Source organism: Daphnia magna, linkage group LG1 (genome assembly GCF_020631705.1).
Source record: "Daphnia magna isolate NIES linkage group LG1, ASM2063170v1.1, whole genome shotgun sequence".
Classification (NCBI taxonomy): Eukaryota; Metazoa; Arthropoda; class Branchiopoda; order Diplostraca; family Daphniidae; genus Daphnia; species Daphnia magna.
The window spans coordinates 17,020,691-17,032,662 of NC_059182.1; the positions used below are offsets into that span (position 1 = coordinate 17,020,691).

At 41.6% G+C, this 11,972-nt stretch overlaps 3 protein-coding genes across 6 annotated transcripts; 1 reads left to right on the plus strand and 2 right to left on the minus strand.

Annotated features, from left to right (window-relative positions):
• The first annotated feature begins 1,512 nt into the window (after positions 1–1,512).
• LOC116930976 lies at positions 1,513–9,555 on the plus strand. The gene is made up of 9 exons (XM_045177826.1): positions 1,513–1,686; positions 2,446–2,573; positions 2,642–2,855; positions 2,927–3,143; positions 3,204–4,199; positions 4,261–8,672; positions 8,729–8,824; positions 8,911–9,025; positions 9,105–9,555. Exons 2-9 carry the CDS (start codon positions 2,500–2,502, stop codon positions 9,344–9,346), a joined length of 6,366 nt encoding a protein of 2,121 aa, XP_045033761.1. The 5' UTR covers positions 1,513–1,686; positions 2,446–2,499; the 3' UTR covers positions 9,347–9,555.
• On the minus strand, positions 9,524–10,316 carry LOC116931034 (selenoprotein K). Its single transcript, XM_032938512.2, has 4 exons — positions 10,155–10,316; positions 10,006–10,090; positions 9,868–9,945; positions 9,524–9,793 (listed from the first exon to the last, which is right to left on the minus strand). Exons 1-4 carry the CDS (start codon positions 10,171–10,173, stop codon positions 9,712–9,714), a joined length of 264 nt encoding a protein of 87 aa, XP_032794403.1. The 5' UTR covers positions 10,174–10,316; the 3' UTR covers positions 9,524–9,711.
• Positions 10,317–10,334: 18 nt separating this feature from the next.
• LOC116930994 (uroporphyrinogen-III synthase) lies at positions 10,335–11,930 on the minus strand. Of its 4 annotated transcripts, none has more exons than XM_032938474.2 (6): positions 11,831–11,930; positions 11,275–11,485; positions 11,015–11,212; positions 10,786–10,958; positions 10,634–10,723; positions 10,335–10,561 (listed from the first exon to the last, which is right to left on the minus strand). In XM_032938474.2, the coding sequence occupies exons 1-6, from the start codon at positions 11,867–11,869 to the stop codon at positions 10,436–10,438; spliced, it is 837 nt and encodes a 278-aa protein (XP_032794365.1). In that variant the 5' UTR covers positions 11,870–11,930; the 3' UTR covers positions 10,335–10,435. The 4 variants fall into 4 exon arrangements, with proteins under 4 accessions (XP_032794365.1, XP_032794379.1, XP_032794373.1 ...); XM_032938488.1 differs by having other exon boundaries at positions 11,795–11,904; XM_032938482.2 differs by lacking the exon at positions 11,831–11,930 and adding an exon at positions 11,571–11,726.
• Positions 11,931–11,972: the final 42 nt, after the last annotated feature.

The window sequence follows — 11,972 nt, forward strand, 5'->3', positions numbered from 1 at the left end:
AACACCAAAATGGTATTTAAATATATTGGCATTTCATAATGAGTTTCAATAAACTGTGTTTCATGGAACTTACAGATTAGCGTGGAGTCTATGAGTCGTTACGTTTCACCAGTCAACCCTGCCGTTTATCCTCATCTATCAGTTCTGCTGCTGATGATTGGAACATTCTTTACTGCATGGTTCTTTGTCTATGAAGTAACAAGCACCAAGATCACCAGGGAACTGTCAAAAGAATTGTTTATTGCATTTGTCGCTTCACTGTTCATGGGATTTGGTTTACTATTTCTAATGCTGTGGGTTGGAATCTATGTCTGAAATATATGCCTCCTATGTTAATACAGAAAGTCTTAATCCTAACTGACTTGTGTTTGTATATTACATGTATTAAAATAGTGTTGTCACAATCGTTCAAAGTTAGCTTGTGAAATATTCACTGGAGATATTTGAGATATATGGCCAAATAAGTTTTTGTGATAACATTTGTTATGACTGCTCTACCTCCAGTTCAGAGGTATATTCAGAAACTCAATATAAGTATCAAGAAATAGCAGAATTTAAAACAAAAGGGGAGATTAAGCCAGATAAAGAGCAGAATGCAATTGAAATAACTTGAATACAATTTGATAATCAACTGCTGTTTTCCTTAAGACTAAATTTGGCAGTTTTTATAATAATATGGATGTGTGAGATATGACGGGCTCCGAGCAGTTCAAAGGAAATTGGGAAAAAAAAGGGAATTCCTTTCTGAAATGTCTTTGTTCACCTTTCTTTCGATCTGGCAACATTTAAGGGTGTCACAAACTTGCGGCTTGGCCACGAGGTGTCAGGTCGACAAAAATAAATGTCCATGCGTTGGTGGGCTCTCTGATTCTGTCAAAATTTATCAATTTTTTCCCAGTTTTCTCGTACGTAACACTTCAAAAACGTAAGTATTCAATTTTTTGAACTAGTGTTCTCCATTAAAGTGATACCAGGAGGGTTTTTAGTACTAGATAACTTCTGTAAACTGTCATGTGAGTGGCCCAGTCTTCTTCCATGCAGCGTAACGTGCAGACGCATGTTTGAGGGCGCGCCATCTTTGTTTAAAGAATGGTGAACCTTGAAGTATCGTCGATGACATAACTTAAAATAGGGCCCAAAAAATTAAATTTTTTTTATTTTCTATCTAAATAGTACTTCGAAGTTTTATAATATTTCTTTCTTTTAACGTGTTTTGAAATTCGTTAGAGTACTTCTCACGGCAACACGTCTGTCTTGGCAGTGCTGTTTTTCCTCCCCCCTAAGATTCCGCCGTGTCAGAGAAATTTTTGCCTAGTATGATAAGATTCCGACGTGTCCTAGAAATTGCTTCCTATGATGATCTAGTGTAAAATGTAGCGATTGACTGGCCAACTAAAACTTTTGAAAGCTTAGCGATATTCTGCATTTGATAAACTTTTCAATAGCAATCGAAGTTTATACCATTACATAACCAAAAAAGACTGATACACACTTTTATTTTTATTTTTTAAGAAGGAAATATTTTACGGCGATACTTTATGGAGCATGACATGTGTTGTATGGATGTGAAATCGAATTGAAAATTCGCCCTTGTGGAGAGGAATAAAAGATACGTCTTGGCTTTGGCCGGTTCAGGCTTTCACAGTGGTTACAGGCCGTCGCATAAATAGGCACGTGCAATTTTGGGTAAATCTCTCTTTTAATCTTTCGTGGGCAATAATATTTACCTTTTCCCCCGTGTAGCTTACAGCTCTGAATACCACGTTTGTAGGCATAAGTGATACGGAATGTTTTTGCTCGTTGCGTCGACGAGTTAGATATCGTTTTCCCAATGCTAGGTGATTAGCAGGTGTGGTATATGCGTGCAACATTTTAACTCTGAAAATTGCTTTGGAACAATGTATTCTGATTCTTAAATATTTCTGCATCATCAGGTCACATTCCTTAAAATTTTAAGAAAAAAAAACGTTAGATGCAGAAATATTTGAAATTGTATCATTAGCGTTACTTCGGCCAAATGAGCTCAAATAGTCTGTATTTCGAGTAAGGATACGAGATACGCCTTGAGAACCCTTAAATATTTTAGCTTCGAGCTCTTTAAAGCTTGGTCGAGTCAAGGGCCAAGTTTTTTGAAAGGCAAATCTTTATTCTCATAGGCCTACATGGTGTGGAAAAGGGACTGCCTGCTTTTTGCCCTATAGGGAGGTTGGGGGTGGTAAAGGTGTTGTGATTTTTTGTTCTTCTAAATACTTTTACTTGCTATTTGTATCACGGCGTACCTCGATGAAAGAACTAGCTATAGTCTTCCGTTGTTGTTTGTTTAGTATTATGAATGCATACGTCTCTTCAGTTTGCATATTTTAAGCAGCAGCAACAAAAAAAAAAAAAGGTTTTATCCTGAAGTTCTTTACTGATATTCTCTCTTAATTTTTTTTTTTTTTGCAGACTTATTTCTGTGTGACTATCCGACAACCATAAATATTTGCTTAGGACCATAAGATGGTCCGGCCCTGTTGCATATGTGGCATCAAGAAGACCAGCGAAGCCGCCTCAAAAGGAATCAGATTTTTCAAGTAATTTGATTTCTCTGCCTTTGAAATTTATTCTGTGTTCACTGCTTAAAGTAAATGATTTCCACTAGGTTTCCAAGTGTTAAAAGTGAATCACATTCAATTTGGATCAAGACAATTCGTCATCACTCAAAAAAGATATCACGCCCATTCACCCCTAGGAGAAATTCGATAGTATGCACCAGTCATTTTGAAAATACCTGTTTTACCCGAGGCAAAAGGAAGTTGCAACTTAAACAAGGCTCTATTCCCACAATTTTCAGTTTTGACGATTCGACAAAAGAGGTATTTGATCAATTATTGTAGGGTCATGGACTCACGAATTAACAAATTATCTGTTGTTGGGTTGTTTATAGGTTGTCTCCATTTCGTGTGATTCTAAGCCGAAAGAGGTCGAAGAAAAGGAAGGCAATACTGAGCAGAATGTTACCTCTTCAGTCATGGGAGATTATGCCTCTGATGGGTCTTCTTCATTATCACCTCCTGTATTACTTCCCTTGCAAGAACTCAATTCAGATTTTGAGGAAACTATCGAAGATCCACCTGATCTAGAGTTATATGACATCAATCGTGGTAAGTTTATCTTTGTGGTATAGGAGACATTTTCTTTTAATATAGCATTATTTCCGTCAGGCTATGATGAGAGTACAGGGCTGACAAGCTTTGCCGACTTGGACATGATTAAAATGGATCATATTGGAAGTGTTGCAGATATCTTAGGACCTGATCCATACTTGCAAGACGAAAGTATCACCATGGACGAGCGGGTAGATTCCAGTGTAGGAGAAGAAAGGGATGAAGTAGATGGTCAGACCATTTTGTCATTTGCCAGTGTCGAGGAAATGCAAGAATTTGCTCATCGACAAGCAAGCAGCAGGTTAACGAAAACAAACGATTTTAGGCAAATCAAGGGCTGGAGGAACAAGTTTCATCAACTGACACCTTCGCTGTCCCCATCTCCATGCTCGTCCCCCCTTTATATTCCTGCTAATTCTGTCGTTTTTACATCGGAGAGTTCAAAGTCTCCAACGCCCACAATCTTCTCCAGCTCCACTGTTGCCCTTGGCCCTTCGCTTAAGGCTGGAGAGGACAAACAAGAAGTTACATGTGAAGATCTTGAAGTTGGTAGTGCTATACCGACTAATCAACATAAAGAGCCAGTTTTGGAATCAGATAAAACAGTTGAATCACCGAAGCAAGTCATCGCGCCATCGGAAGAAACGTTTCAACATTCAGAACAAACAGTTGAATCATCAGAAGACACTACTGAAATAGCAGACGAAATGGTGGAATCGTTGGAAGAATCGGTAGGAGTTTATCCTGAACTCGGGCCAGACGGTTCAATTTCATCTGAATATGCCGAGTATGCAGCATCAGCTGTCAATTTCCCTTATGTTGAAAAACGACGCAAGCCACTAAAGAAAGCAATTGACATGCCTGATGCCAGTAATACAACTGCTCCCGGACCGAAAATTTCGCCTAAAGTTCCAAAGAAACAACCTGCAATAAAGGGTGCTCAAGAATTGCCTAGTGTGGAAATCGATGAAGTTCCTAGTAGCGATCTGGTCGTTTGTGAAGATTTAATGGAAGATGTTGTCGTTCAAGAAGACGAATACGTAGAAGTCTACGGTAAAACTTTTCATTTTATAGTCCTGTACAGCAAAATAATTTTTTTTCTCCTGTCAAGTAGATGTACCTGGAAATTTGGAATTCCCTGTTGTTGAATGCGGCAAGCTCTTCTGTCGACTAGGTTGCGTCTGCGACACATTGACGAAAACAAAAAATCAGTCAAAAGTTCCGGTAGAGCATTGTGCTCTACCTGAATGCATGTTACAATGTGTTTGTGGCTTTCAGGAGGGAAAACCTTCAAGTCGCAAATGCTTTGCTTCGTTACTTAAAGGTAACGAATCGTTTTACAGCAAGATCAATTGGTCAGGTGAGCGTCGAAGACGTGAGAGAAGGATACCTGAGCGTTTCTCCGAGTTCCATCTTGGCAATGAATCCTCTTCGTCTACTTCAAACCATGGCCGATCACCGGAAGAATCCAAGCCCGTTGAAGCAAAGAGCAAAAACAGTGGTCATCATCGAGCCGGTAACACTCATTCATCGCGCCCATCTTCTTCTTTGAGGACTGGCTGTCCATCACAGCAACGTTTGATGCCCCAAGACGTGGGTGTTGAGGACTCCCTTCCTTCTCCATCATCAAGTAGAAAATGGGAACCTTTCCGCGTAAAAGTTTGTGCCGAGGAAATCAAGTTGCTACGCTGGGATAGTTTCGTCAGCCTCTCGAAGGTTTACGTAGCGCCAGATCACGATATTTTCTGCATGGAACATTCAATGTACGGTTGTCCGTGTATTGAAACTGATCGAAGAATCATTCGAATCGCCTCTAAATACGTACCCTTACCACTTATCGATACCACCAGAAATGCGGATAACAGGTCGCCGCAATCGGCGAATGGTGCCAAGAAAGTGAAGGCCAAAGCTGTTGCTAGTAGTCCGCCATCTAAAAACGTTGCCAAAAAACATACGCATCCCAATATGAGATTGGCCAATAAATCAAGAATTTCACCAACAGAAGAAAATGTTGCTGCACCCCAAGAACCAATTGCCAGAACGTCTTCATTGTCAAAAATGCGTAAGCTTCTGAATGACGAGCGTTTTCAACTACAGAAGCTAATGACGGACGAAAAGACACGGGCGTTTGATGAGGAAGTTGATTTGGCCGTTCGTCAAGGCCAAACCGTTCAGTTGGTTGCTTGGATTCGTTTCCATCGCATCTATCACGCTGGGCGTATACACATCCGCTTCCTAAGCCGTCGAGCTGGACCGGTTATCTTAGTGATGCGCCCAACCGAAATTGTAGCAGCCGACATAACATGTGATATCCAAGATATGAAGAGCAATGATAATTCCCCAGAAATTGTAAAGGAGTTACTTGATCCGTGTATCTCACCGGACGAAACTTCCCGCTATGCATTTCTTCTTTGTGACGGAGTCAAGTGGGAGTTGGTAGGTTGTCTTACTCTGAAAACTACAGATGCACCCAACCCAACTGCAGCTCCAGCTCCAGCTCCAGCTTCATTGGATACGGAAGACACGTCAGAATTCCGTAAATCTCCGCCATCTCATCAGCAGCCGATCGCCAAAAAGGTGCCAGTAGCTGCATTTCCAGAAGGCCTAGATACTCAACAGCAACAAAGTGCAGCTAGTTTGAAGTGTGTCTCAGAGTTTCCAGTTAAAGCGAAAGAGGGCGTTTGCCCTCCCATTCCCGTCTCTCTTCCCAGCCTCTTAGTCAAGCATTCATCAGTGGAACGCATCAATGCCATGGAACAGCGACGTATGCAGTTGGAAGAAAGGCTAAACCAAATCAAATCGAAGCTCATGATACCACAAGCCAAGCCAATCGCCAGTTCGAAACTTTTGAAAAGCCGAAATCGTACTTCTACGTGTCCGAATCCACGTTCAGTCCCGATCGTTGATCAGCTAGTCATGCCCGAGGAATTTCCATCGCGTTCACTTCCACAGTCCGGTCCCTCGGTTCAGGTAGCTCCAAAGACTGCTCGACGCTCGAAGCGCAAACCGGATATGGCTTATCTTATTCCCGATCAGTGTATTTTACCTGACGATATGCCAATCGTCGGTCTCACAGAAGAACAAACTGAAATGGAAGTGAAAGGCCATCATCAAAATTTACCTGATTTGTTAATCGATCAAGTTATCAAGGAGCCTACACGATCCATGTATCCAGCAGCAGAAAAGCTCGCAATGTTTTCTCGGCTCATCCGAAATGGCAGTGATCCCTTTTTCAATGGTGCCAACTATTCGAGTTTCGAAGATACGTCTACTTTTGCTTCTGAACGAGTTCGTTCTTCTACCAAGCGTCAACAACCAGCGAAAATTGAACGGCCTCCTCCCTCTCCTCCTGTCGTCCCCGCTGCCATACCTCCAACACCTAGTGATTTGCTTAAGCCAAACACACGGTCATCAGAAGTAACACTATTAAAACTTCAACCAATTGGCCCGTCACTGCCAAACGGCGTTACTGGGCCGAATCCGGTACGGAGAATCCGCATCCTAACGCCGCAGTCAGCAATGAATGGAACTAGTGGAAGTGGTCTCATTCCATTATTGACCTCTCGTAACGGCATCGAACCTAATGTCATTCAGCAACAGCGGATGCACTGGAGTAGTAAAGGGGTGAAGCCACCAGTCAACTCAAAATCTTTGGCTACCCCTGTACCCTCTATATCGGAGTCGTTTATGTCCGTATTGGCAGTTCCAACGTCTTCCGCAATTGCACCGACCACGTCTAGTAAGTCAACCGGCTGCAGTGCGGAAGCTAGCCGCAGCATTCAACCTGCTAACAGTAAACCAAATCAAGTCGGATCGACACCCACCGTCAATTCCAGTTTGATGACCTCGGATCAGAAAACTCAGCTTTCGATGAAAGCAAGCTCAAATATGATTCCAGATGGGTCAACTCAGCTTTTGATGAAAGCCAACACAACCGCAGCCGATGCAGATTCATCCCGTGCTGTGAAACTTGTGCAACAACATACAGACCCAGAGTCGATTCCCTCGTCGGATGATAATGCAGAACCGCCAAAAGAGACAACATCATCATCCAAAAGTGTTTTCCCAAGAATAGTCACTGCCGAGGTCAGTACCGTTAAATCGTCGTCGGGAACTGCAACGCGAAGTCTAAAAATCATTTTAGAAGCTATGGAGGGCGAACACCAAGATCTCTGCCCAAGTCGAGCAAGTATGCTCCTGCCGTTGCATAACATCAACGATCAATGGTGCCTCGTTGCTATCGATCATGTCCCGGATAGTGGCTTTCAAGTTCCTGGCCTGACAGTGTTTATTCCTCGTGACGTATTAGGGCGCGCAGCTTCCACGGCAATTGAACGCAAAGCTCGAGTCTCTTTCCCGCTGCACTTCCAGCTGAAAAACGTTGGCTCCGTGTTCAAGAAAGGTTTTGGAGTTTATGGAACACCGCAACTTCCTCGTCACGTTTTTCTCGGTCCATTTCCTTTTAATTATTTGGAAAACTGTACACCTTTTGCGATGCAACACAACAACCGTTGCATGTTCCTCATCAAGTTAACCAAACCTATACCGTCCGATTCCGGTTGTGCGAATGAGCCGAATCAGGTAACGCGAACGAACAAAGAACAGGCTGAAGAAGTATCACTGTCAACTTCGATAGAGTCATCAGACAAAATTGTCGAAACCACGCCTGAATCCAAGACCAACGAAGTGGTTTCTACAACGGTGCCCGCTGATGAAAATGGAAAGCCCGATTGTTTCTCGCTCACATCTTCCCCCCAAAGTGATGAAGTTTCTGTTGTCGCAACCCTTGCCGGAGCAAGTAAAACTGCCACAGTAGCCGATCAGACCTTTGGCAATGCGGAATCGGGATTATTGGAAAATGAGGGGAAAGAGTGTGCAAAGGATTCAGAGAGTGACGGAATAGAAATAATCAACGAAAATGTTAATATGAATTCTGAACTCCGAATGGGATCAGCCAATGCCAGTGTGCCGCTTCAACCCATGGATGGGAGACCGAAAAGAATGTTCGTCGCTCGTACACCGGGTCTACCTCCTACGAATATTAAACTATTTTCTGAAAGTTCGGTGGTAGTGGATCACCCTTTCTTACGTGGTGAAAAGGAAACGTTCACTTCCATTGATGAAGCAAAAACTTGGTTGCAGACTCTGGCCATCCGCCAGTGCAAAGGCAAAGGATTCAGTAGCAGTGGGAGTGATAAATCAAAAACAAGCAATTCAGCCGATGATTCCTTGGCAAATTCGGAGTTCACCGAAGACGAAGAAATCGACGTCTGCGGTCAGACTACGGGAGAATCACGTGAGCAGGAAGAAACGGTGGACTCGGCGTCGACCACGTCCAGAAGCCCTAAACGAATTCGGCGCTTGACGGAGAAAGCCAGAATTTTAGCCGCCAACAAATCAAAATCAAGTCGAAGTTGCACCGCAACCACTAATGTAGTGAAGCGGTCTTACAACAAGCAATCTTCGTCGCGTATGGGGTCATCGCGCAGCACCGTTCAACGAATGCTGCACATTCAAAAAGAACAAGTAAAATTGTTTAATTTCAAATAACATTTCAGCAGTTCTAATGCCTTATGTTTCAGGAGCGAAGAGGACTGCTCGGCAAACTTATTCGGGATCTCGACGCTTTGTGTGCACCAGACAGCGGAACTAGAGCTAAAATAGTCGTCTTGAAAAATGTCAGTGCTGAGTTGATTTCTCTTCTCGATTTGTTTCTTTCTAAATTCCAAGTTGCCATAGTATTTAAATTCATTTAATTTTGTAGGCTACAACCACAGTCAAACATTTGGAGCAACAGGCAAAAGAACTGGAAAACACTTACCAAGCATTAAAACTTCATCGTACTGCTCTTCTCACAAAACGAGAGAAAATATTTGCAGGTAATATTTCTTCTTCACTTTGTGTCTGTGTCTATGCCCCGAGGTTTCTAGTAGTTTCAATTTTTCTTTGATATTTTAGAGTTGCCATCTGAGGTCAGCCAAATTTTCAACTGCCTCATGGAATCAGTGGCGTTGCCCTCGCGGCATTTAACTGTTGCGGTAAGTGATCGTTCTAAGCGAAATCGACTACCGTCTCCTCAACTTAGTGACCAACATAATCGGGGTCGCGTTGCGGTTGTAGTTCCTAACAGCGCTCTATTAAGCGAATTTGTTAATCGTCCTACAACGCAGCACTATGTCTTGACAGGGGTAGAATTGTAAGCGAAAAAGACCAGGGAATGCCAACAGCAGTCCTGTTTAGTTCTTAGAAATTACTTTTTCCTTTTGACTTCTTTTTCAACACTATGTACTGCTCGTAGTTGTGTGGTTCCTTTACTCTTTCAAATTAAAATTTGCTTGCTGCTTCTTTACATGATAATGTGATCATCAGGTCAAAAGTTCACAAATAAAATTCTGTTTGTATTTGTTAAGATGCATTTTAACACACGCCATTCCTTACATCCATGGAAATTCTCCCAGAAAGGGTTTGATATTACCATTTCATTTTGCTCAAGAGCTTAAGCAGGAATTGGCTGTGTAGAAATAATCAGACCTATAATTTTTCAATCATGGTCTGAACTTTAACCTCATCCTCCGCCTGTCCCACAAGGTGGTGCAGCCACTCCGCTTACATTACCAGGTCTTCCTATTTGTCTTTGGGACCTACCACTATTGCAAATTTGCAAGATATTAAAATTTAAGGTGATAGATCTCTTCATGGTCTTTAGTATTTTCGTAATTACCTTGATCCAGGTGCACCATACTGTGTAACATATCTGCCGCCTCTTCGGTTTGATGCAGGACTGATAAGGGTCTGGAAACTGGTGTAAAAGAGGTCTGCAATGTGATTGATGTACACAATTTTTAAACGTAAAACTTACAAAAGAAGAACACCGTCTACGAAATTCCAGAATGTTCTTTTGACTTTCTGGATTGACCAACCATCATTTTGGACTACTTGTCCACCTGGAACGGATAAAAACATGCTATTATTTAGTTTACACGTGAAATCAGTAGGTAGAAAACATACCTGCTGATATGTAAACCATATTTCTAAATTGTAGTTTTGATTTCAAGCTAATCACTAACAACTACGCCCGTTCTGTGTCAGTTTTTTCCGTCAACTACTCCTACATTTCTTGCGTCAAACAGAATCCCACTACAAAAACAAACACCACGCCCTCTTGTGATTGCTCGCTGTACTTCCATCTGATTTAAGCATGTCAGTATATTATTACCAACTGATGAAAAAAAGAAACAATATTTCTACAGGCTCAACAGAGTATTTTGTCCAATTTAAGTAAGAACAAACTATTTTATTTGCAAAGAATTTAATGCTATGATCAAAGCTTCTGGGGTTGGTTTGTTACAAATTCGGCTAACACCGATTTTGGCCTCCTCTAGAGCATGGGCTGTCGTATTTCCAAGACTTATGTTCTAAAAAAAAAAAAACAGAAAAAGGCTTAATTTTGCCTCTTAGGTTCACGAAAAATGTACTTTACTACGTACTTTGACACTGGCAATCAATCCGAACTCTTTCAGGTACGGTAAACTAAAAGTCACACCGGATGGGCTGAAGAAAACCAAATAGTCAGGTTTCTAAAAAGATATTGTAATGTACCTAATTTGTTTTTGTTTCTTCCTTTTTTTTCTGCTTGTACCTTTTGAGAAAGTTGCATGACAAAATCTCGTAGATGAGGATGCGGCACTGTCACATAGCTGTTTACAATGTCAATGGGGACATTATGTTCTGCAAGTGTCCGCGGAAGAGTATCCAGTTTCAAGCTACTACACGGGAACAACAGTGGTAGTGGAATGCAACCCTTCTGAAAATCTGCGTTTGGAATCTCTATAAATTTTAGTACGTATGTTAAATGTTCCTGGTCGTACCTTTTACTATTAATGAACTGAGATTTTCGGCATTTCCACAAGTCTGCCCAACCAAATTCTTCAGACCAAGAAGGTTGACAGCTGTTTCCCCGGTTTTTACGCCGACACAGTAATGTCGCATTTCCTTCCAAGCACAAAGCAAGTCTGCCATGGCCTGGTTAACGGATTCTGCGGATCTAGGGCTTGTCAGTATAATTCCTATCATTAAAGCTATAGAAATAGAGGATACAGCGATTTGGAACTGATATACTAGTCTACACCTGAATATTTATATGGTTGTTGTAGACGTTCTCGCAGATTTTCTGTTTGGTACTCGAAGGACAGAGTAGGCACCAAATTAACCGTGAAATTATTCTCTTCCAAAAGTGTTAAATAGCGGTCGTCGTTTAATGCATTTTCATCAGAGGATTTGAATAGGGCGACCGTACCTCGTGAACCTTCTGCCATGATTTTCAAGCAATAGTAAGAAGCCTGTTCAAAAAGACAATGAAGATTATTACAATTCCTGCAGACAGAATTCAGGGAAACGGACATATAAATAAAGATCAATCTATACGTTTCGGCGCTGCTTCGCGGCGTAGACTTTGTACAAAGTCTACCACAGATAAGACGTTATTCGCTTTCTCTTAACCCGAGAACTAAACGCAACTGATGTGAACATTGAAGAACTGTTTCATCAAGATTAATACCAAGAATTTAACTGTGGGACTAAACTGTTTATTCTTCGAAATTTTTCATGGCATGCAAAGATTGCTAGAAAATGATTTCTTTTAAAATTACTTGTACTCATCGATATTTAATTGGTAATTAAATTACAGGCTGATACCAACGTCTCCATGCCTGCACACAGTCCATGTGGTATCTGGCTTTCACTTATTGCTGGCTTGCAAATGCATTTGCAATTTGCAAAATGCAAATTTGCTCCATGATTGCTCGTTTCCAGCCTGATGAAATCTGG